General features: G+C 46.7%; 2 protein-coding genes across 2 annotated transcripts in view; one reads left to right on the top strand and one right to left on the bottom strand.

Moving 5' to 3' along the window:
• The window catches only part of myripb (myosin VIIA and Rab interacting protein b), a 129912-nt gene extending 109648 nt beyond the window's left edge, over window positions 1-20264 (top strand). Inside the window, exons 8-19 of the mRNA XM_056583982.1 lie at window positions 157-237; window positions 490-678; window positions 5290-5452; window positions 6968-7626; window positions 9316-9465; window positions 9752-10531; window positions 10923-10979; window positions 13764-13961; window positions 14770-14931; window positions 15732-15821; window positions 16032-16092; window positions 17678-20264. Of these exons, the coding sequence (XP_056439957.1) occupies window positions 157-237; window positions 490-678; window positions 5290-5452; window positions 6968-7626; window positions 9316-9465; window positions 9752-10531; window positions 10923-10979; window positions 13764-13961; window positions 14770-14931; window positions 15732-15821; window positions 16032-16092; window positions 17678-17715 (2628 nt within the window). The 3' untranslated portion in view covers window positions 17716-20264. The remainder of the gene's footprint in view (window positions 1-156; window positions 238-489; window positions 679-5289; window positions 5453-6967; window positions 7627-9315; window positions 9466-9751; window positions 10532-10922; window positions 10980-13763; window positions 13962-14769; window positions 14932-15731; window positions 15822-16031; window positions 16093-17677) is intronic.
• Window positions 20265-20716: 452 nt separating this feature from the next.
• Window positions 20717-22348, bottom strand: prlh2 (prolactin releasing hormone 2). Its single transcript, XM_056583983.1, has 2 exons — window positions 22204-22348; window positions 20717-20922 (listed from the first exon to the last, which is right to left on the bottom strand). Exons 1-2 carry the CDS (start codon window positions 22346-22348, stop codon window positions 20717-20719), a joined length of 351 nt encoding a protein of 116 aa, XP_056439958.1.
• Window positions 22349-25000: the final 2652 nt, after the last annotated feature.

A 25000-nucleotide genomic window follows, 5' to 3' on the forward strand; every position in this document is an offset into this window, starting at 1 on the left:
CTCATTGTAATTCAGTAACTTTGAACCAGCTCTTCCGTTTTTGAACCTGTGTGTGTGTGTCTTGCCATGTGCCTGTGTGTGATTGTGTTGCTGTGTGTTTGTGTTGCCGTGTGTGTGTGTGTGTGTTGCCTTGTGCGTGCATGTGTGTGTGTATAGGAGAAGCAGAATGAAGCTCGATATCTCCGGGACCACAAAGAGGACCTTATAGAGGAACTCGCAACAACCATTGTACACAAAGTAGGTTTGGGATATTACATTTTTGTATCACATCATATAATTATTTTTTTCTTATTCTTCTTTGTAAGTCTTATGCCATTATTAAAACAGAGCCATAACATTCAAAGTAGCTGCAGTGCATTCATTGTTGTCATTCAACGTTAATGCCTCACTCTTCCAGCCTGCATAGTGATTGATCAGATAGGGTTAGGTTTAGGGTTAGATAGTTAGTGTTAATTAGCTCTGATCTCCTGTCGCCTACTCTCCTCTCAGATCATCCAGCGACGGAAGCGCTCAGTGATGCAGAGTGAGTATGACTTTGTGTGGCCCCAGCCGGCCCCGCCCCCGGCCCCGCCCCTGGCCCCGCCCCCGGCCCCGCCCAGCGAGCTGGCCTCCCCAGCCCTGCCCCCGGCCTCCTCCCAGGGCAGCCAGGAGCCCCTCCCCAACCCCTACTCCCTCTGGGTGCGTCGAAACACGCATTCGCTCGCACCAACACACACACATCCACACGTGGTCACGCACACGCACACTCATGCACAAGCACACACACATACAAGCGCGTCAACACACAAACTCACCCACATGCTCAAACGCTCACACACACATACACTCACCCACACACAACACAATCAACCACGGCCACACACTTACCCAAACCTACCACACACACACACACACACACACACACACACACACACACACACACACACACACACACACACACACACACACACACACACACACACACACACACACACACACACACACACACTGGCCGATTACACACGTTGAATCGGCTTTAAAGAACGCCGAAGTGGCCCGGGGTGTCGCCCCCTAAACAGATTCAGTCTACTCACAGTAGACTGGCTAGACTGACTCACACTGCTGTAATACAGTAGACTGGCTAGACTGACTCACACTGCTGTAATACAGTAGACTGGCTAGACTGACTCACACTGCTGTAATACTGTAGACTGGCTAGACTGACTCACACTGCTGTAATACTGTAGACTGGCTAGACTGACTCACACTGCTCTAATACAGTAGACTGGCTAGACTGACTCACACTGCTGTAATACAGTAGACTGGCTAGACTGACTCACACTGCTGTAATACAGTAGACTGGCTAGACTGACTCACACTGCTGTAATACAGTAGACTGGCTAGACTGACTCACACTGCTGTAATACAGTAGACTGGCTAGACTGACTCACACTGCTGTAATACAGTAGACTGGCTAGACTGACTCACACTGCTGTAATACAGTAGACTGGCTAGACTGACTCACACTGCTGTAATACAGTAGACTGGCTAGACTGCCTCACACTGCTGTAATACAGTAGACTGGCTAGACTGCCTCACACTGCTGTAATACAGTAGACTGGCTAGACTGACTCACACTGCTGTAATACAGTAGACTGGCTAGACTGACTCACACTGCTGTAATACAGTAGACTGGCTAGACTGCCTCACACTGCTGTAATACAGTAGACTGGCTAGACTGACTCACACTGCTGTAATACAGTAGACTGGCTAGACTGACTCACACTGCTGTAATACAGTAGACTGGCTAGACTGACTCACACTGCCGTAATACAGTAGACTGGCTAGACTGACTCACACTGCTGTAATACAGTAGACTGGCTAGACTGACTCACACTGCTGTAATACAGTAGACTGGCTAGACTGACTCACACTGCCGTAATACAGTAGACTGGCTAGACTGACTCACACTGCTGCAATACAGTAGACTGGCTAGACTGACTCACACTGCTCTAATACAGTCGACTGGCTAGACTGCCTCACACTGCCGTAATACAGTATTAACAGCCTCAAGTTGACATATCTGTCTCTGGATAATATCAGCAATAACAATAACATAACTCCAGCTGCCACATGTCTGCTATTCCCCGATCAGGACCGGGGCTTCTGACTCTGTTTCAAACACTCAGAGCGGTGACATTCAGATGGGAACAATGCTGCTCTTTGATCTGCCCAGGCCTGAAGTGGCAGAAGGAAGAGCATTGGCAGGTTTTATTTCATTTTGGTCTCAGTTGTCATGATTCTCTGCATGATAGGTCAGTGGAAAGTACAGCAGGATATTAAAGACCGTTCACTTTGTCCAATCTAAAAATAAATGTACGAACCATACACATATTTTTAGATCGGACAAAGTGAGAGCTTGACCGACCCAAATAGATCTGGCTTGTTTTTAAGACAAAATGAAGACTCAAGAGCAGATGTTAAAGGTGCCATGACATGCTATTTTATGGATGCTTTAATATAGGTATTAGTGGGCCACTAACACAGTATTCAAAGACGTTCCCGAAATTCAGCCGTGGTGCAGAGTTACAGCCATTCCGAGCCAGTCGCACATTGAGCTTCCCCCAAATGCGCTGTATTGGTGTCTGTAGCTATAATGCAAATGAGCAGCTTGAAGCCACGGTACCATGCGCTCTGTTTACAGTGGATGTATCGCAATGTCAAGGCACACACAGCCTATTTAACCTTGTTCTGTAAATATTCTAGAACACACGGGAGTCCTGGAGCTCTATATCTTAATAATATCATATGCATAGATATCTATATCATATAGTATATATTATCACGGCCAAAAGCTGTGTGAGCCGATATTATGAATCTCAAACGACCGTGTTGGGTTCTCAGACGTTCCTGGTTCTTCCACGTCCACATCGATGTGAAGTAGACTGAACCGCGACATGGAGGAGAAAGAGATTGTTGCCGGTCAGCGCTTAGGCACCTCCGCCTCCTGCAGCGCCGAGGCGGTGGTCCCTCGGCAGTGGGAAGCGGGGCTCAAGCGGGAGACATTCGCGGCCAACAATCCCTTTCTCCTCCATGTCGTGGTTCATGTTCTTGAGGGAGTTAAAGCCAAAGTTCCTTTCCCCCAATTCATTCTCAACCATGGCTGAGATAACCCCTACTACGAGTCTCGTTGTAGAAATACCAGAGACGAGAGTCCGACGTGTTATGCGCCATAACACCAAAAGCAGAACGGTTATCCAAATAACAAGGAAGTGTACAACACTTGCCTTACAGTCCTGGAGCTCTATATCTAAATAATATCATATAATGCATAGATATTTATATCATATAAAACATATTATCACGGCCAAAAGCTGTGTGCGCCTCCAGACGATATTATGAATCACAAACGACTTTGTTGGGTTCTCCGACGTCTCTGGTTCTTCCACTTTCACATCAATCTGAAGTAGACTGAACCGCGCGCTGCCTGCTGCCGGCTGCCCGCTGCCGGGCGGTGGTGCTTCGCGGCGGTGGTGCCTCGCGGCAACCGGCGGCATGTCGCAGTTCATGTACTTCAGCGAGTCAAAGCCAAAGTTCCATTCCCCCAATTGATTCCTTCTCAACCATGGCTCAGATAACCCCCACTACAGTCTTGTTGTGGAAATACAAGAGACGTCAAAGAACTGACAAGAAACACTTGCGTTACAGTGTGTGTATTCACACACACACACACACACACACACACACACACACACACACACACACACACACACACACACACACACACACACACACACACACACACATGTGACGCTCGCACACGACCGTGTCTCATTGGCGGGCCAAATTCTCTGGGCGGGCCAGGCAGAGTAAGGGGAGGAGCTTAGATGCTATGTGACGTCATATGAAACCACATTCCAAATCAGCGCGCTTGAGCCTCCGTTTTTTCAAAGGCGAGCAGAACACCTAGTGCTCGTTTTACACCGAACGCAAGTTTTAGCCGCTGGTGGACCATAGGCAGGCTAGGGGTACTCATATTTATGTTAGAAAACCTCATAAAGTGAGATTTTCATGCCATGGCACCTTTAAGATTGTTCATTGTTAATAACTGGCATGCACATCCCCCACACACACACACACACACACACACACACACACACACACACACATATATGAAACACACTAACTCACACTCGGCTTTGATGATGAGCAAACAAATACAAAACAAAGACAAACACATCAGCGATACGGAGGTTTGGCACTGTCTCCAAAGCAAGGACCTTTGGGAGGATTTGGTGTCGTTGCTGTTGTTCTTGTTTGTGTGTGTGTGTGTGTGTGTGTGTGTGTGTGTGTGTGTGTGTGTGTGCGTGTGCGGGGCTTTGACGGCAGAGCATCAAAGCCGCCTCCCCACTAGCCGGCGCCGCTCTACTCTGAACTGTTCCCCGCTGATGTTTCGCTGAGCGGAGATCAAAGTGTGAGGAAGTCTCTTCCAGGATGCCCCTCGAATTCAACATCCACAGTGGGACTCGTAGACACACACACACACACACACACACATACACACACACACACAGACACACAGTGGAACTCGCAGTGACACACACACACAAACAATCACACACACATACACACACACACACACACACACACAGACACACACACACAGTGGAACTCGCTGCCCTGATCATTTCTTCTCAAAATCCCACTCATGATGGTCAAATTCACCCACAGTTACTTTGTGCACGTTTATGTACACACACACACACACACACACACACACACACACACACACACACACACACACACACACACACACACACACACACACACACACACACACACACACACACACACACAGAGGCACTTACTGTTGCATACACAAACACAGCTTGCATCTACCTGACCTTAATCCTTACCTTGACATTTATTTATTTGTTTGAATTATTATTTATCCAAAGGCCAATAGGCTACACCGAATAACCTTATTATAGTTTCAATGTTACAGCGTCCTATCTGGAATAACACACTGAAAATGTCAAGAAGTTTGGAAGACCTTAGGGCAGCAAGATGTCTTTTAGTTTACTGCCATCTGCTGGTGACATTTAGGAAGCAGCAGAATTAACCAGGAGATGTGGTTAAGTTTCTAAGGCTAGGTAAGCCTCAGGGTTCTGTTACGAGAAACTATCACTGTTTTAATTCTTGGTATCAAATGTCATAAAATATATATCCAATTATAAATGTTCAATGTGTTTCTGTGCGTCCACGTCTACGTGTGTGTGTGTGTTGGTGGGTGTGTGTGTGGGTACACAGCGGTCGCGGTCAGCGTTCTCCCTCACCAGCGACGACTCCCCACAGAAGGGCCCTGAGGACCAGACAGGAGTCGGGGGCTTCCCTGAGTACGCCTCGCTGAAGAGAGAGGCCAAGGCCACCGCTCTGCCCAGCTGGAAGAGCGTGGACCGCCTGGACAACTCCAGTAAGAGTCTGCTTGCTGCTCGCTGTTCCACACGGTTCACGTTGGAAGAGCTTTGGTTTGCGTCCGATACGATACATTTTGTGCTTAATGGTGCAGTTTAAGTGTATAACGTATCCAGATCTATCATGATAATGAGGAGAGCCTGTCGTGTTTAAGGTGTTTGACTATTACTGAAAAGGAGCCCAATGCCCGCTGTCCCCTGGTAGGCCTCCCCCAACACAGGGCTGAGCCCTACGTGTGCACCAGTAAAGGTGATTCTGAAAGGACTCGGGTGTAGGTCGCTTTGGAAAAAGGTAAAAGAGAAAGGGGTGGAGCATGGCATTGACACGGCCAGGGTTAGGGTTCTGCCGGCGGCCCCTTCAGCTAATCCATCTACGGGTTAGGGTTAGGGTTAGGGATGCACTCACGGTACAGAGCAGACCGTGAGACCTACATTATGCAAGCCTGGAACCAAACTAAGGGTGCATTACAAATACATCACATCACATCCAGGCAGAACACATTCAAACACATTTACATAAAAACAGAACAGAGTAAAGGACACCAGGGACTCGAGTGTCTGGACTGAATCAGGGTTCAATAAATAGACCTCAAGTCTGCCGGCGTGGACGGCTCGCTTTCTTAACCCGGCTGTCCCTACTGATTACCATAAGAGTATTGTAAGAACCTTTTAATAAATCTTGAAACAAACGTACATACTATCTTTATGACTGTTAAATCTCAGCTACGACACAATTCACATACACAATAACACAAAAAGTCCATCTCACCACCAGAAGTAGTGAAGAAGGGGTTGGTGGTATCTAAGTCCTTGCATTTTCATCTTCTCTTTTGGCGGTCTGTTGCTCTTGGGCGATGGCCCAGGGGGTAAAGGAATACAATCCTTTCAAACCACTAAGCTCAGACTGGGATTCAGCAAACAAAGTATGAAAAGTTATAAAAAGACAAGAAGTAGACGGCATAGTGACTGTTTAAGTACTGGTCCCAGATTCGGGACCAGTATTAGGGCCTGCTCAAAGCCCCTCTGCTCTCTGTCCCTGGGCCCAACGTGGGGCTCTGCTCATAGCCCCTCTGCTCTCTGTCCCTGGGCCCAACGTGGGGCTCTGCTCAAAGCCCCTCTGCTCTCTGTCCCTGGGCCCAACGTGGGGCTCTGCTCATAGCCCCCCTGCTCTCTGTCCCTGGGCCCAACGTGGGGCTCTGCTCATAGCCCCTCTGCTCTCTGTCCCTGGGCCCAACGTGGGGCTCTGCTCAAAGCCCCCCTGCTCTCTGTCCCTGGGCCCAACGTGGGGCTCTGCTCAAAGCCCCCCTGCTCTCTGTCCCTGGGCCCAACGTGGGGCTCTGCTCAAAGCCCCTCTGCCCTCTGTCCCTGGGCCCAACGTGGGGCTCTGCTCATAGCCCCTCTGCTCTCTGTCCCTGGGCCCAACGTGGGGCTCTGCTCATAGCCCCTCTGCTCTCTGTCCCTGGGCCCAACGTGGGGCTCTGCTCATAGCCCCTCTGCCGTCTCTCCTGTCCCAGGCGCCTCCTCGGTCCTCCAGAGCCCGGACGGGAACTGGATGGCCCTGCAGAGCTCCCAGCTGTCCCGGCCCAGCCTGCTCACCAAGCGCAAGAGCCTGGTGTTCAGCGCCCTGGAGAAGGAGTCGGGCGTGGTCTCGGCCTACGACGAGATGGGCTCCGAGTCGGGCGGGGGCGACCACAACGACAACAATGACGACGACGAAGACCACGATGATGTTTGGGACGCCAACGGGGACGAGGGGGGCTGGGGTGCGGCGCTGCACCAGTTCCGCCGTAAGCTCTCCGACGAGACGCAATTCACGGCCTCCCAGCCCGACCCCGAGTGGACCTTCACCCGCCACCCCTCCCAGCCCCCGCTGGCCCCGCCCCCGCTGGCCCCGCCCCCAGCAACCTCCCCGCCGTCAGGGAGGCGGTCCGACTCCGAGACGTTGAACTCGGACCCCGAGGCGCCGGGCTGCGCTCGCCCTGGCGCCAAGCAACCGTCCCCCAAGAAGCACCCCCGCCCGCTGAAGAAGAGGGGCCCGCCCACCAACCACCACCTGGGGGGCCACCAGGATGGGGGGGGCTACCTCCACCAGGAGGGGGGGGGCTACCTCCACCAGGAGGGGGGGGGCTACCAGCTGCCCCCAGAGGCGCTGGACGTGAACTTTAACCCCAAGGTGACGTAGTCGTCTCTCGTTCCTGAAGTTCAAATGATTAAGAGTGATATTTATGTATATATAAATAAATATAAATCTTAATATTTGTGTATATATATAAACATATATCTATAGATAAACATATATATATTTTATATTATTCTGGTAACTTCCAGTATCTGAATAATACCTGGAAGAACCCGACGATCCCTGCGTGCGTTAACGGTCGTGGTGGTAATGCTTAACTCACCCTAACCCTAACGGTGGCAATGCTTAACTAACCCTAACGGTGGTAATGGTTAACTAACCCTAACCCTAACGGTGGTAATGGTTAACTAACCCTAACCCTAAAAGTGGTAATGATTAACTAACCCTCACCCTAACGGTGGTAATGGTTAACTAACCCTAACCCTAACAGTGGTAATGATTAACTAACCCTAACCCCAACGCTGGCAATGGTTAACTAACCCTAACGGTGGTAATGGTTAACTAACCCTAACGGTGGTAATGGTTAACTAACCCTACCCCTAACGGTGGCAATACTTAACTAACCCTAAACCTAATGGTGGTAATGGTTAACTACCCCTAACCCTAACGGTGGTAATGGTTAACTAACCCTAACCCTAATGGTGGTAATGGTTAACTAACCCGAACGGTGGTATTGGTTAACTAACACTAACCCTAACGTTAGTAATGGTTAGCTAACCCTAACCCTAATGCTGGTTATGGTTAACTAACCCTAACGGTGGTAATGGTTAACTAACCCTAACGGTGGTAATGGTTAACTAACCCTAAAGGTGGTAATGGTTAACTAACCCTAACCCTGGTAATGGTTAACTAACCCTAAGGGTGGTAATGGTTAACTAACCCTAACGGTGGTAATGGTTAACTAACCCTAACCCTAAAAGTGGTAATGGTTAACTAACCCTAACCCTAACAGTGGTAATGATTCACTAACCCTAACGCTGGCAATGGTTAACTAACCCTGACGGTGGTAATGGTTAACTAACCCTAACGGTGGTAATGGTTAACTAACCTTAACCCTAACAGTGGTAATGATTAACTAACCCTAACGCTGGTAATGGTTAACTAACCCTAACGGTGGTAATGGTTGACTAACCCTAACCCTAACAGTGGTAATGGTTAGCTAACCCTAACCCTGCTAATGGTTGACTAACCCTAACCCTAGCGGTGGTAATGGTTAACTAACCCTAACCCTAACGTTAGTAATGGTTAGCTAACCCTAACCCTGGTATTGGTTAACTAACCCTAACGGTGGTAATGGTTAACTAACCCTAACGGTGGTAATGGTTGACTAACCCTAACCCTAACAGTGGTAATGGTTAGCTAACCCTAACGGTGGTAATGGTTGACTAACCCTAACGCTGGTAATGGTTAACTAACCCTAACCCTATCGGTGGTAATGGTTAACTAACCCTAACGTGGTAATGGTTGACTAACCCTAACCCTAATGCTGGTAATGGTTAACTAACCCTAACCCTAACAGTGGTAATGGTTAGCTAACCCTAACCCTAGCGGTGGTAATGGTTAACTAACCCTAACCCTAGCGGTGGTAATGGTTAACTAACCCTAACCCTAACAGTGGTAATGGTTAGCTATCCCTAACACTGGTAATGGTTAACTAACCCTAACCCTAGCGGTGGTAATGGTTAACTAACCCTAACCCTGGTAATGGTTGAACCCGTCCAGGTGATGGGAGACAGCAGCGGGGCGGAGGAGAGCGCCAGCGACTCCGTTCGAAGGTCACGCAGACGCAGGAAGAGCAAGAGAGAGTCTCCATCGGAGCAGAGCCGGCCCGGGGGGCCGGGTCACACGCCCACCGTCCACCCACTGATCCGGGTACGTACCTCTGATAACCGCTTTAGCAAAGATAGTTTTTTTCTTGTAAACACTCAGTTCGGCCAGACGGTGGCATCAGATCACTTTATTGATGTAGCTGAGAAACCTGCTTGTGTACTTCTTTCTTCTACACCTGTTGCATTCATTCAGATGCCTGAGATGTTAATTAAGATTCTAGTCATTAGATTGTAAGATCTGTTAGTGGGTGGCCATTAGGCCCGGTAACCCTGGTGACTACGGCCTCCTCTGACTGGTCCTGGCTCCGCCCTTCCACGTTCCTCTGTAGGAGAACAGCGGCATCCTGCTCAGTGCCATGCTGAAGAGAAGCCTTAGCCAGGACCAGCCCGGCCCCGGGGCCCCGCCCTCACCCCTCTCCCCGCCCGGGCCCCAGGGGGCCCCCGAAGAGGGGTTCTTCAACTCTGAGGCCACAGAGAGAGACCCGGACACGCTGGCCCCTCACCTGACCCCCGGCAGCCTGGGAGCCCGGGAGGGGGGCCCGAGGAGGCCCCAGCTGGGGCCCCAGCTGCAGCCGGGGCCGCAGGCGGCCCGCCGCTCACCCAATGACACGTGGGGCCCGAGCTCGTCTGAGGACGAAAGAGTCCGGCGGCCCCCCGACCGAGCGACGGACGGAGACGGCGCCGCGCCGGGAGAGCGTGAAGAAGAAGAGAGGGCGAAGCACGGGACCGCGGAGAAGAGGCGGCGACAAACGGCGAGCGACCCCACGCCGGACAGCAGCCGGACCCCGGGACCCGCCCTCGGCCCCGGCCGACGAGAGGGGCCCGCGGCGGCCCGGTCTGCGAAGGATGTGGGGGGCTCGGGGAGGGGGAAGAGGTCGGGGGAGAACGGAGGGACCAGCATCCGCTGCGTAGTGAGCGACCAACGCCGCCACCATCACGAGGACAAGCGGGGGAAGACGGCGGAGAGGCGAGGGGAGCGCAGGCAGAGTCTGAGGCAGCAGAAAAGGGGTGCGGAAAAGAAGGAGGCAGAAGGGCCGGGGCCCAGTGGGGCGAGGGGTTCGCCTGCGGTGACAGCGTGCGCCCTGGAGGGGGTGCTGTTGGGTGGAAAGGTGAGGACAAACGGTGAACGCACACGCATTTGTGTTTAGGAACCATGTCTAGATAGTCTATTTCTAATTTGTATTCCTCGTCAGCCTTCATCAATCCTGTCTGCTTTGCTTTTGATTTGAGCTGCCTCTCTTTGCTCATGTTTTCCTGTTTTTTGTCTCTCCTTCGCTTGCTGCCATTCATCCATCTGCGCTTGGTGTGTGTGTGTGTTTGTGTGTGTGTCTGTCTGTCTGTCTGTCTGTCTGTCTGTCTCTCTGTCTTTCTGTGTGTGTGTGAGTGTGTGTGTGTGTGTGTGTGTGTGTGTGTGTGTGTGTGTGTGTGTGTGTGTGTGTGTGTGTGTGTGTGTGTGTGTGTGTGTGTGTGTGCGTGTGTGTACACGTGTACACACGCAAGGAGGGACAGCATGATTGGGAGCTGCAGCAGCGGCTTCACTCTCTCACACAGCAACAGGTGAGAACGGAAGAGTCACAAACACATTCTGCTCTACACGCACACACCAGGCTGGAGCTGGAGGCTGGAGCAGGAGGCTACAGCCGCCGGCATAAGGAAACTCATGGGGAAACCTTGTTGGTAGTAGCTGCCGGTTCAAATCCCTGTCTTCCCCTAGCCAAGCGTCAAAGTGTCCCTGAGCAAGACATACAAGGCCAGCCGCTCTAAATGGCCTGGCTGCCAGCCTTCGAGGTTGACCCTGCAGGTGGTAAATGAATGGGAGGATGTAGGGTTAGGGTTAGGGTTAGGGTTAGGGTAACCCTAGGCAGGGATGGTGAAGCGCTTTGCATGGCGAGAGGACTGAAAAGACCTTTATTAATCCCCTCTAAAACCTTGTTGACATCATCGCCAGCGTCTAGCTAACCCACCGAGCGGCAGATCAATAAGGGTTAGGGTTAGGGCTAACCCTAATCCTAATCCTACCGAGCGGCAGATCAATAAGGGTTAGGGTTAAGGCTAACCCTAACCCTAACCCTGAGCGGCAGATCAATAAGGGTTAGGGTTAGGGCTAACCCTAACCTAACCCTACCGAGCGGCAGATCAATAAGGGTTAGGGTTAAGGCTAACCCTAACCCTACCGAGCGGCAGATCAATAAGGGTTAGGGTGAGGGCTAACCCTAACCCTACCGAGCGGCAGATCAATAAGGGTTAGCCATTGTGGCGATGTCCTGGATGCGTGCTACCTGTTTGTATGAGTTGCCCTTTAGTGTCATGATGTGGGTGGCTGAATGAGCTTGAGTTACTTACGCACACACATTAGAATCGTGTGTGAATGAATAATATTGCACAATGCCTGTGTGACTCATCCACGGATTGCATCTATATTTATTACCGTTTCACCGTTTTTTATTTTATAAAACGCATACAGGGATATTAGCGCTGGTGTCTTAGTGACTGCTCGTGTTTGTTTACCTTTTCTTTTTTATTATTTTGATCAGTCACCATGGTTATTCCAAGGGAAGGACGCAAAACATTTCCTTTTAAAGGAACACAGGATTCGGCATTGAAGTGTAGTGGTTAGCTTAATTCACACAATGTGTTCAACCAAATAAAAATCGTGTTATATTTATAACCAATCCGATTTTTTAGATTGATGGTTGATCCCAATTACATCCGAGAAACAGAGATGGCGCTAGAACACAAACATTTTATTTCATTTTATTTTTATTTTAAACATTTTCAGTCCCTGACAGTGAATGGTCCATGGTTGATCCCAGCGACCACCATTAGTCCTAATACTTTCGAGGCTTGAGTTAGTATTTCATATGTTGACCATGTCCTCCTTTGTACTGGACGAGAGCGCCCCCTCTCCCCAGGCCGTAGCCATTTGTTAATCGACCAGTCACAACCTCTCAAAGTTCTTCAGTGATGTTTTCGTCTTCTTCATCCTCATACTTGATTAAAAGAAAGAAAGATGAAAGGTCTGGTTCTCTCTCTCTCTCTCGCTCTCTCTGTCTCTCTCTCTCTCTCGCTCTCTCGCTCTCACTCTCTCGCTCTCTCGTTCTCGATGTTCCTGTTATGTGTTGAATGTCTCTCTCCCTCTACACTAATCTAACCTCATGGTCCTCTTTAATGGGGCCCATGTTAAAGTCATCGTTTCTCACACAGCCTGGATGAGAGGAATCAATTCAGAACCTTAGTGTTAGTGATCAAAGCTTCGCCATGGAACTAATGCATTATTGGATTACATTCATCTCTCTCTTCTACCTGTTATAGAAAAACATCTACATTAGCTTTGGTCTTTAAAGCCCTAACCCTAAACCTAAACCTAACCCTAAACATCTACATTAGCTTTGGTCTTTGGGACTTTAAAGCCGGGGTATGCAAGTTATTTTAAGAGGCATTGTTTGTCATTTTTGTTGAAATTCTCTTAACATACCCGACCACAAACAATCAATCAAATGCTCTGGCAAAAACAAAGAAAAGATCTGGTATCTGTCAACGTCACAGGCCTGCACTAAACCGTCTGATGATTTAAATCGGCCCGACTGGAATGATTGGATGGCTTGCCTGTCTGTTTACCTACCTGGTTACTGTTTACCTAACTGGTTACTGTTTACCTACCTACCCGGCTACCTACGCACACTCTGCCCATGCGTTCATTGCTTGTGACCGCAGTCTTCCACAAAGCTAGGCAGACCTATTGCTAAATCTAACGAGCTGGTCATGAGTTTTGGGGGAGTGGCTTTCGAGGCCTGAGGGAGGTAAATCTATCTGACTCGGTTCTCCTAATTGCTTCCAAATTGAGAAATGTTGTTGAATTTGGTGATAAACGTCTCAGTACATTTATATGTCATGTACATTTATTAAAGCAATCTTTTATATTCCTTATTCATCATCACTAGTTGACAAATCAACCTCCATTGACTGCAAAAGGAATCGTAAAAATAAACAATATGAACTTACTACAATGGGGAAAACAATGATATTTTCCCCATAACCTTTTCTGTCTCTTGTTGTGTGTGTGTGTGTGCGGGCCTGCCTGCCTGTGTGTGTGTGTGTGTGTGTGTGTGTGTGTGTGTGTGTGTGTGTGTGTGTGTGTGTGTGTGTGTGTGTGTGTGTGTGTGTGTGTGTGTGTGTGTGTGCGCGTGCCTGTGTGTGTGTGTGTGTGTGTGTGTGTGTGTGTGTGTGTGTGTGCCTGTGTGTGTGTGTGTGTGTGGGCGTGTTTGTGTGTGTGTGTGTGTGTGTGTGCGCGTGCCTATGCATGTGTGTGTGTGCGTGCCCGCTTGTTGTGTGTGTGAGCAGCAGCAGTTTTCTGCGGCGTCCCTGTGCAGCATCACCACAGAGGTGCTGAAGGTCCTGAACGCCACGGAGGATCTGATCGGGGAGGCGGGCCGTGTGGACAGCTTCACCACGCCCTCCGAGTCCATGAGCGCCTCCCCCATCTCAAGCTGCTCCGACACCAGCCGCCTGGAGAACAGGCTCACCAAGATGGAGCAGAACGTAGGCATCACTAACCCTGATGTGACCCTAATCCCGACCCTGACCCTAACCCTGGCCCTAGCCCTGACCCTAACCCTGACCTTGACCCTAGCCCTGACCCTAACCCTGACCCTAGCCCTGACCCTAGCCCTGACCCTAACCCTGACCCTGACCCTAACCCTGACCCTAGCCCTGACCCTGACCCTAGCCCTGACCCTAACCCTGACCCTAGCCCTGACCCTAACCCTGACCCTGACCCTAACCCTGACCCTGACCCTAACCCTGACCCTGACCCTAACCCTGACCCTGACCCTAACCCTGACCCTGACCCTAACCATGACCCTGATCCTAACCCTGACCCTGAGCCTGACCCTAAACTGTTAAACCTTTAACCCATAGCACATAAGTGTATAACCCCTTCTGTTAGCTTCAATTATTTAAAAGTGTGGTCACTTTATGTGTCTGTCATTATAGCTGACATTAAAGCTGTTCAATTATTAGGGTCATAGCAATGATGTATCAGTCATGAATGTGTTCAAGATGGTAATTAGACCGGATAGTGTAGTGGCTAAGAGGGTGATGATGACAGTGATTGACATCCTTGATTACTGCATATGAAATAGACTTTATGCTAATACTTTTGAGCGTGTGAGTTTGCTTTTGTGGTTTGCTTATTTTTTAGCGTAGAATTATAATTCTCCTAAAGTTTCACCACAACAAGGAATCCCATTTCCCTTTCAACATTATACTCCAACTCTACATTTGAATTGTGCCCCATTTGAATGAGCTTCTCCTCACAGTTTGACGCGTGACCGTTCCTCCACCGCAGGTGTACTTGGCTGCTAGTGCGGTGTACGGCCTGGAGGGGGCGCTGGGGGACCTGGAGGAGTGCGCTCGTAGCATTAGCAGCGGCACCACGGACACGGAGCTGGCCTTCCTGGAGGACCAGGTGGCCACCGCTGCTGCGCAGGTGCAGCAGTCCGAACTCCAGGTAGTCCAGCTGCCAGGGCCCACACACAGACACCGGGACCAGTAACTGGACAAAACCACCATTCTTTATTATTACCGATGTGAACTCAGTCTTTTCATTTATTTATTTTTTTTACCTTCAGACAACTTCTGTTTATTTATTTTTATACCTTTGGCTATTTTGGATTGGATTTCTTTTAAGGGACATATTTTGTTGCATTGGTCACACGGATGACTAATTCCTTGTCATAAAAATCCATCATGAAATAAGTGCTATTTTATTCTGCAAGTTTAGACCCATTTTGACTTGACCTGAGGATCCATAAAAGGAACAATATATTAAATATATTATACATATATAACATATACATTATATAAGTGGAATTATTGACAGGGTCGCCATTAAGAAACACAAATACATAAATTTCTGTTATGCATATTTTACTTCACTGACTAAAGGTCTACTTGTCAAAAGAATAAAACTATGTAGGATTCCTAATCTAATCCTACATAATCAAGGGGGGCTACTTAATCAGGCAAATCCTTCTCGTAGGCACTCGTTAGTTTGATTCTGATTGGTGCTAATTGGGTTCAACTGATGACACGAACGATGTTCTGTCGATGACGTGACGTGTTATTTCATGTCGGACAGTGTTGTGTTTGCTCCAGACCATAACTAGTGTAACTGACATGTTATTTCATATCGGACGGTGCGTTTGCTCCAGACCATAACTAGTATAACTGACGGGTTGTTTCATATCGGATGGTGTTGTGTTTGCTACAGACCATAACTAGTATAATTGACGGGTTGTTTCTCTCCAGATCTCCAACATCGAGGCCCGGATATCGGCTCTGAAGACAGCTGGCCTGAATGTTACTGCCTGTAATCGCTTCTCCAAGTATAAGCCAAAGGTATCTTTCAGTTCTGACCCTATACAGTGTATTCAAAACACCAGTGGTAGACAATGTTGATTCTCAGAGTTTATTTTCTTACATCTTAGCTTACACAAGTACACAAGTACGAGTACAGTTCTTAAGGCTTGGTTCCTCAACCGTGTACCTGACCTTCTGTGTAATAAGCTGCCTCTCCATATTTACTGAGCTCCATGTTTCTCCCTACAGCCTCAAACCCTGGACTCATCACGCCATCAAAGGAGGAAGCTCCCTGCGCCTCCACTGAAAGGTACAGAGCCGTCTTCAGTGGTTTGGTTAGGGTTAGGGTTAGGGTAACCCTAACACTAACCCTAGTTATGGAGCTCACAGGCTGCCTGGTTTACAATGCTGAAGCCAAGGTTAACTGCAGGTACTTATAAAGAACTGTGAATATCCTTCTGTGAACCAAGCAGTTTGAATTAGTCATTGCTTTAACTAAAACATTTCTGGTTCAGAGGGCATCATTATTAATATAATTATTATATAATTAAAATTAGTAACATTAAATTGCCTTATATTGCAAGTCTGGCTGATGTTCAGTGTTTTAATATATCCTTAACTTGAGATGCTGACAATGTCAAAATGATCAACTCTTCTTTTGAAACTGTAAAAAAAACGTTAGTTTTACTAATATAATGGTTTCTTTAACATACATTCACTTTCAAAAATCGAAAGGCTGAATTGCGTGACATATTGCTAGCCAAGAAACACTCCTAAGGCTGTGTGTATGCTGTGTGTCATGCCTATGTTCACTTTACTGGACTTTAATTAGCTGGTCATCTTAAAGTAGGCAAACAGAACATAGTGTCTGTTAATGTGTGTGTATGTGTGGATATGTTTGTGTGTATTTTTGTGTTTGTCTGTAAGTAAGTATTGGTCACCGTTCAATGTTCCACCCCCTCTCTCACATCAGGTTTGTGTTTTTGCGTGCTTGGATGTGTGTGTGTGCTCACATTATTACCATGTATTTTAATAAATAAGTGTCTGCGTGTGTATGTGTGTGTTTGTCCTTGAGAGAAAGAGAAGACAGAGGGAATAGGAGAAGAACAGGAATAAGACTTTATATACAATTCATGCTCAAAGCCTAGTTAGCTTAATAGACGAGGACCTACTAAAACATAGCATGGTTAACTTCATTAAGTTTGAAGCAAGTTAATGGGAGCACAAGAGAATATAAAGGGAGCCTGGCTACTTTACCTAATGATAAGGAGTCGGCCCTTCTCATCTGTGCAATGAAAAGCTCTCTCTCCCTCGGAGACGGATGCACAATGGCTCTGATTCAGCTCCCAGAGAGGGAGAGGACACAGGCCAGCTCAACCTGATGACGGAGCCGCGTAATCAAAGCTCTGATTTCAGCTTAAAAGCCTCCTCTAACGGCTCTCACACACAATGACTGGGAGGGCCGTGTGATGTTGTAATCACTAAGCATGGTCTATCTCCACACAAGTATGCACACATGCACACACATGCAAGCACGCACACACGCACATTTTAAACTGACATGCACACACACACACACACACACAAAAGTGCATGCATGCACACACATGCAAGCAAACATAAACAGGCACACTCATACACACACAGATACACAAACGCATACACACACACACACACACACACACACACACACACACACACACACACACACACACACACACACACACACACACACACACACACACACGTGACACACTCACACACACGCATACAACCACACACACACACACACACCCATGATGCACTCCCACACACAACCTTTAGTATGACGTGTTGTGTAAAAAAACTGATATAAAAGATTGAAAAAATGGTGTTGTGAAAATCTCTGATTTCAGAAAAGCTGGATCAGGAGCAGCAGGTGCTTTGGCCCTAGCAGCACCCATCGGTACAGGGGCCCACAGTGGACGGGGGCCCTCTGGAACCTCTGCCTTGATCCAGCGTCTGACTCCTCGCTCCAGGGCCCTGAAAGAGGTTTGGGGGGAGGGGGCCACAACCTGTCCAGGGCCAGCTAGTCCACCCAGTCCACTGTGCTCTCTGAAGTCATCCAGGCAGGACACCCCTTCCCCCGACCCCACAACCCCTCACTGTTTCATCAGCGTCTCCCTTGTCCCACCTAGCTAAGCACCCCCCCTTCCCCGCCACGCCCTTTGATTCAGGCTGAGGTTGTGGAGGGGGGCGTCTTTCTGACAGCGACTCTGCCTTAAACTCCACACTCTGCTGGGTGACTTTTCAAACGTGAAATTACTTGAGTTAGGGCTAACCCTAACCCTAACCCTAACCCAAACTTAGTCGAGTTAGGGCTAACCCTAACCCCAACCCAAACTTAGCTGTACAGGAGAGCAAAAAAACAGCGGCCCACAAAAACTCTCATTTTTTATCCGTGTTTCAAGTGTAAAAAATTAAGTTGTGAGGAAGAAAACAAACCCTATGTGATGGCGTACGTGATGAAGTGAAGTGAGGTCGAATTATTTTATACAGCCTTTTATTTGAATGTTTCGTCCACTTAGATGCCAGGGGCTATCAGAAGATCCATACTGAGCCATACTGTATAAAAGGCATGACTACGTCACTAAAAACGGCTCTGCTATAATTCGGAACCTACTATTATGTGTTTTTTTACGACTTTGAAGGACAGCGATACTTGCTGTTATTCTTTAACTGAAAAAACACATATTGAAATCCATTGTTGAGAGATGTCTTTACCGTCAGGGCCAACTCCTATTTAGACCTCAAACCAACCTATTACAACTGATGTGCAGCAATAAATATGGACAGCAAAGCACATATCTGGAGGATGAATAATGATATTGTGTGATGGTCCTCTTAATTGCTTTATTAAACAAAATGTAGTGGATGATACTGCCCAACACCACAGCCTTACGCGTTGAGATTTAAAACGTGCTGCACAAGTAATACACAACGAATGATTAAGAAACTGCAACCCCACGAAGACGAGAATCAACTGTGTAGGATAAGGCAGTTTTTCCATTAATGTGACTTTGGGGCTATGGTCTGAAATAAGGTCTAAAATAAGAATAATTAGTAGAGTAGAGGAGAGCTTTTTTCCCTGTGGTATTCTTTCCATGAATGTCATTTTTTTGATCCATCTTTTCCTTTTTTCCACTGTGTTTTCAGTTTGATTTTGAAACTCTGCTGCCTTTTATTTGAACGAAGGTTTTCCACCTTTTTGTTTACACCTCTGACTGTTTATGTTGAAATTCTTCCTGAAAGATTTATACATAATAGTGTCTGACGTGCTTTTTAACTAATGCCATGAAACCATGATTTTGTTACGAGCAACTTATTTTTCTACTTTTTGGAACGTTTTTATGCAGTACCAATGAACCAAGTTATTTTTAAACTTCTGGCTTTTATTCTCCTCTTAAATCCTGGATCCTGTTTTATTTTTTTATTTTTATGTCTCAGAGTGCTTTCATTGTAATACTGCATTTACCATTCGCAAGTTTGCTCATAGTGGTAGTCCAAAATAAAAACAGTAAGCTAAAGCTTATTGATAACTGTTACCATTTCCATAAAGTATCTTCAACTATTACAAAACAACAAAAAAACATTACTGCACTCACACTGTGGCCACATTTATTAATTACATTTCAGTAAATCATATGCAATATTGTCAAATGTTAGGTATGCTAGGTAATTGTAGTCTGGGGGATGATGCCCTATTGGATGATTTGAAATGCCCAAGATGTCGCAAACGTCTCTCTCTTTCTCTCTTCGAATGCCCTTTCCACCCTTAGCCGGTGGTCTGTCCCCTTTCCTTTGCAACGTATGCTCCCCAAAGGTGTCATTATGTAAAGAAAAGCATGTATCTGGTTTTAAATCGATGTACAAACTCATTAGTGAGGACACTCACAGGGGTCCAGTTACAGTATAAGTGTTCCATATTTTTATATTGTAAAGGAAAACAAATATTTTCTCTCATCTCGGAATTTGTTGATATATGTATATGTTTGAAAATATGGAAATGATATAGGAGGATATATATATGTATATATTATATACATATATATATAAAAAGAATCGGCCAATCATAGTTGCCTAATCTTTCAGTGTTTGTGTGTGTGCAGGAGAGTGTACAACCGTCATAACCTCTCCGGTCAGATTTTGCACTGGAATCACAAACCAAATACTAAATGAGGGTCAGCTATAGACACTATTTTATTTACCCACGCAATCAATTCAACAACACAACCCAAAGTGTTTAAATGTGCGTCTCGGACGGGAACCTGAATGTCACTAGAGTCAAAAGCAGACATTGTTTTTCTTCCATCGTAATCCGAACTGTGCGGCTACAGAGGCTGAGGTTCACCATGCCAACCCCAGGAGGGAATACTGTCATACATGTGCCATTGTTTGTTGCAATCCAAGAAAAAATGGAATATAAAATGAATAAAATAACAAAAGGTGAAGATATGCTCTCTTCACTTTTTTTTGGGGGGGTGGGGGGGGGGACATTTTGTTTCCCTTCATAAACTGTTGAAAGATGCAGTTGACTAAAACAATTGTGCGCCACAAAATATGCGCGTGATGCGTTCTAGTCTCTGCTTGTTTTTTTGAGTCAGGGGTTGGGGTTTTAAATTAAAACAAAACATGCTCTGCATGTGCAATGATAGCATAATGTTATTTAATAATCAACAGATTCAGCATTTTGTGATTACAGATTACAGTAACGTTTACTCGTTTACAGCTGAAAATAAATGCTTTTCACAAACAACCAACAGAGTCGGGCGGAGACAATAAGCACACATGAATCTACAGAATGTAGATAAATAACCCAAATATATCAAACGTAAGACATGAAACAAATGGAGGTGGTTTGGGGTGAAGGGTAGAAGTCCTTAGTGGGCGGGCCGTCAAGGGAGCCAATCCCGGCCCTGCTCCATGCGTGATTTCCCAGGGTCGTCCTTGTTGCGTAGCGTGTTGAGGAGGAGCTCCAGGGAGCTGAGCACGGGCTCCAGGGAGCGGCCGGCCAGCGACACCAAGCCGCTGTGCCGCTTCCCGAAGCGCCCGATGGGACGGACCCCTCGGCCCACGTACCAGAAGGGGTCTATCTCTGGACCTGCACACACACACACACACACACACACACACACACACACACACACACACACACACAGAATCAAACAACCACACACACACACACACACACACACACACACACACACACACACACACACACACACACACACACACACACACACACACACACACAGAAACAAACAACCACACACACACACAGACATACACACACACACAAAAACCCACAACCACACACACACACACACACACAGAAACAAACAACCACAAACACACAGAGACACACACACACACACACACAGAAACCCACAACCACACACACACACACACACACAGAAACAAACAACCACACACACACACAGACACACACCAACACACACACGCACACACACACACAGAAACAAACAACCACACACGCACAGACACACACACACACACACACACACACACACACACACACAACACAGACAACCCCACACACACACATGTCATCACATACACACACATGGTACGAAACAGACGTTTAGATTACATCTTCACTCAAATAATGACTTAAAAAAAAGAAAATATGAACAACTTTTTGGTTAAGCAGTCACATCCATATGCAGTGTGAGTGTCCTGTTCTAGATGTAATTTGAATTAAACCAAAAAACCCAGCACATGACATCTCGTAACCGCATTTAGTAATTCAGAAACTTATCCAAAGCGACCTGCAGACAAGGCTGAGACCAATTGAGGCATCATAATCAATATTGGATTTCAATGTTATGCTTATTCAATGGAGGACATTGAATGTAGCTATAGCTCAATAGACGCATAACAACAAACCACTCCTGTATAGTGCACAGCCCATCAACTCGAAACACAGAGTTGGACTGTTACCGACTGTCTGCTTATCACCATCATTTCATTACGATTGTCTATTAAATGTGTTATCAGCAAATCATTTAAGTTGTTTGTATGATAAGTAAATAATAGGCTACAATGTGTAATTCAAAATTGAAATAGTTTTTTGTAGATTATATGGTTACAAAAATATTATCATGTTTTAGCCAGATATGAAACAAAAGAGCAAAGATATAAATAGTAGGAATTCAATTCTCAAAATTCGCTCATTTGAATTTCAGGGATGCCACCAATTAAATGCTCTTTTGACCAAACCTGGTCATGACGAGGTAAAAACAAAGATAATCAAATGTAATAAATGGGCTAGAGTTTGTTCAATGTATTCTTAATGAACATGCACCCAATAGAAACACACAAAATCTGGTTAAAACCATGCAGTATAAAAATGTAAGCTTACTTCTGTTGTCGACGTTGTGCACGATGTGGAAGTCGTGCTCAACAGTTGTGCTGTGAGCGAGGGTGACGGTGGAGGAGGCGAGGAGGATGGCTAGAGCCACGGCGAGCCAGCGGTAGGACAACAGGCACAGGCGCGTCAGCAGCATCGTCTGGGTGTTTATGTGGACCACCAAGGCACTGCACGGGCTGCACATCAGAAACATACATCAAGGAATGGAGTCAAAGAAATGAGGCATTAGCACTGGGATTATTGGATACAGGTTGAATAGGAAATGTCACACTTTATTAACTCTATAATTCTACTCTATAATAATAGCTTTTTCAAAGATGTTGAAGGATTTGTAAAACTTCCAATAACAATAATGCACAATCCACGCACCTACACAAAAAAATGAAAAAGAAAAGCTTACCTTAAACTTTGGTGAGTCTCTGAGGTGAGGTACTGAAGGTTGTGGTTGGCTATTGAAGCAGGTGTGCGCGTCGCCGACTCTTATATATTTCGAGTGTTCATAGGGTCACTGATGATGAATCACATACGTCAGTGATGCCGAAGGGAAACTAGACAAAAAGATGGATTACTACCCTCCCCCGCCACCCCCCCCTACCCTTTGAAAGAAGGGAAAGGGAATTTGATGGTCTGGTTTGAAGGGTTCATGTCGTCTGGCACGTAGTCGCGCAGTTCATCAGGGAGTCAATGACACATGTGCACGACACTGAATTTTTAACTTCGGGGACACCCGAATCCCCCCACCCACCACCACCAGCCCCGCGGGGGCGGAAACACACAAACATGTCGATGCACGGACGCGCGGACGCACACCCACACACACACACACAAACACACACACACACACACACACACACACACACACACACACACACACACACACACACACACACACACACACACACACACACACACACACACACACACACACACACACACAAATGCACAAAGGAGACCTTTCAGAAAGAGACCTGGGAAACTAAGGTGGGTGTTCATGAATGAAGTCATCATTAATCACTTTGATCATTAAATCTTCCACGAATAGATGCTGTGATTCAACCAAAAAATAAACGAAAGTAGAATTTTGCTAAACAAACTAACACTAGTCAGGCCTTCTCCCTATCACTTTTCATCATTATCGACAAACTCATGACCTTTTCTCCGGAAAGGTCATGAGTTTTATTGCATCTTTCAAATAATGGAGCACAAACACACAGCTTAGATGCCGGGCTTTACTGCTCCAATAAGATGGAGCAGTATGGGGTCTGTCTAACACAGTGGTCCCCAACGTTTGACCTCAACTACATTGTCATCGAGCCCTTTCGCAGAACTCATAACGATAAATAATGTATGAATGGGTCTGCACAAATTGCGCCCCCTTGAGGCCATGGCCAGAGGGGTTCAGTGGAAAGCAAAGTCAGTGTTTACTTAGAAAGCACAAATTCAAGCTTGAGTATCCGCAATTTGGAGAACCCAGCAGGAGTCAGTCCCAACCCCTCCCATTGGGCCCCGCCCTCCAAAGCCCCTCCCCCAAAACACATGAGTTCCCTGCTAGCTTTAGCAATACGTCTGCTTAGCCTTGTGGAAGATTCAGCGCAGGTAGCCAGGTAGGTAGGCAGACCGACAGGTAGACCATCCTATCATTTCATGCAGGCCGAATACAATTATAAGGCTGTGTTGAAAGGCGTGCGACAAGCAGAGATACCCGATTTGTGTCGGAGCATTTCGTTTATTGGTTGCGATCGGGATGTATAGAGAATTTCAACAAATGTGGCAAAATTGCTTATTAAATACATTTTCTACCCAAGCTTTAATACAAAGTAACTACAATGGCAAACATATGATGGAATGCACAAAACAACACTATATTTTTTATCATAAATTGTAACACTATATATGTACTGAACAATATCGGTATTTATTTTCAATTATTAATATTATTTGTTCTACTATTAAAAATTAGTCTATTTCAGGAATAAAATCCCACCACCCGTAGTACGCCTACCCTTGTGTAGAGGTCTGTAGGTCTATAGATCTGAGCTGTATTACCATACTGACAAAACAACCAGCCAAAACTTTAGAATAAGATCCCCAAATCATATATTGGAACAGGTTTCCTCATAATGATCTTGCATTTTTTTAAGTAAATTTTTTACATGGTTTGATTATTTTGATGTGGTTTTGTCTTTCTCTCTGTTGTTTTGCTAGTTGCTTAAAGACAGACTCATGCTTAGCATTAGGTAAAGGAGAGGGAAAAGCCGTATTGATTGAGAAAACAGTGGTGGCCGGGATGAATCCCCGGGATGAATCATACGGAGACCTGACTGAGCCCTGGGACCTGAATCACTCCGCTTTATGTGCCCAGGTATGTGATGTGGCTTTTCTAACGAGTTCCCTCATAAATCAGAATCTGTGGATGGGGGAGAGGGGGGGAGAGAGAGAGAGAGAGAGAGAGAGAGAGAGAGAGAGAGAGAGAGAGAGAGAGAGAGAGAGAGAGAGAGAGAGAGAGAGAGAGGGAGAGAGAGAGAGAGAGAGAGAGAGAGAGAGAGAGAGAGAGAGAGAGAGAGAGAGAGAGAGAGAGAGAGAGAGAGAGAGAGAGGGAGAGAGAGACAGAGAGAGAGAGAGAGACAGAGACAGAGACAGAGACAGAGAGAGAGAGATTAAAAGAGCTGATCTGGGGGCAGTTCATTGTAGATACAATGTGTGTAGGTGTGTGCTGTGCGTGGAGACACATGCAGCTGTGTTTTAAAGAGGAATTTAGGATGTTGTTCAATGTTTTGTGAATGCAGTA

The sequence above is a fragment of the Gadus chalcogrammus genome, chromosome 23 (genome assembly GCF_026213295.1).
Source record: "Gadus chalcogrammus isolate NIFS_2021 chromosome 23, NIFS_Gcha_1.0, whole genome shotgun sequence".
NCBI classification, from domain to species: Eukaryota; Metazoa; Chordata; class Actinopteri; order Gadiformes; family Gadidae; genus Gadus; species Gadus chalcogrammus.

What these genes read in the sequence shown, in the direction of transcription:
- prlh2 (XM_056583983.1), bottom strand. Translation starts at nt 22,348, where the DNA reads ATGCTGCTGACGCGCCTGTGCCTGTTGTCCTACCGCTGGCTCGCCGTG. An exon ending in GCACAACGTCGACAACAGAA is followed by an intron (nt 20,923 to 22,203) that starts GTAAGCTTACAT and finishes GTGTGTGTGCAG; the next exon opens with GTCCAGAGATAGACCCCTTC.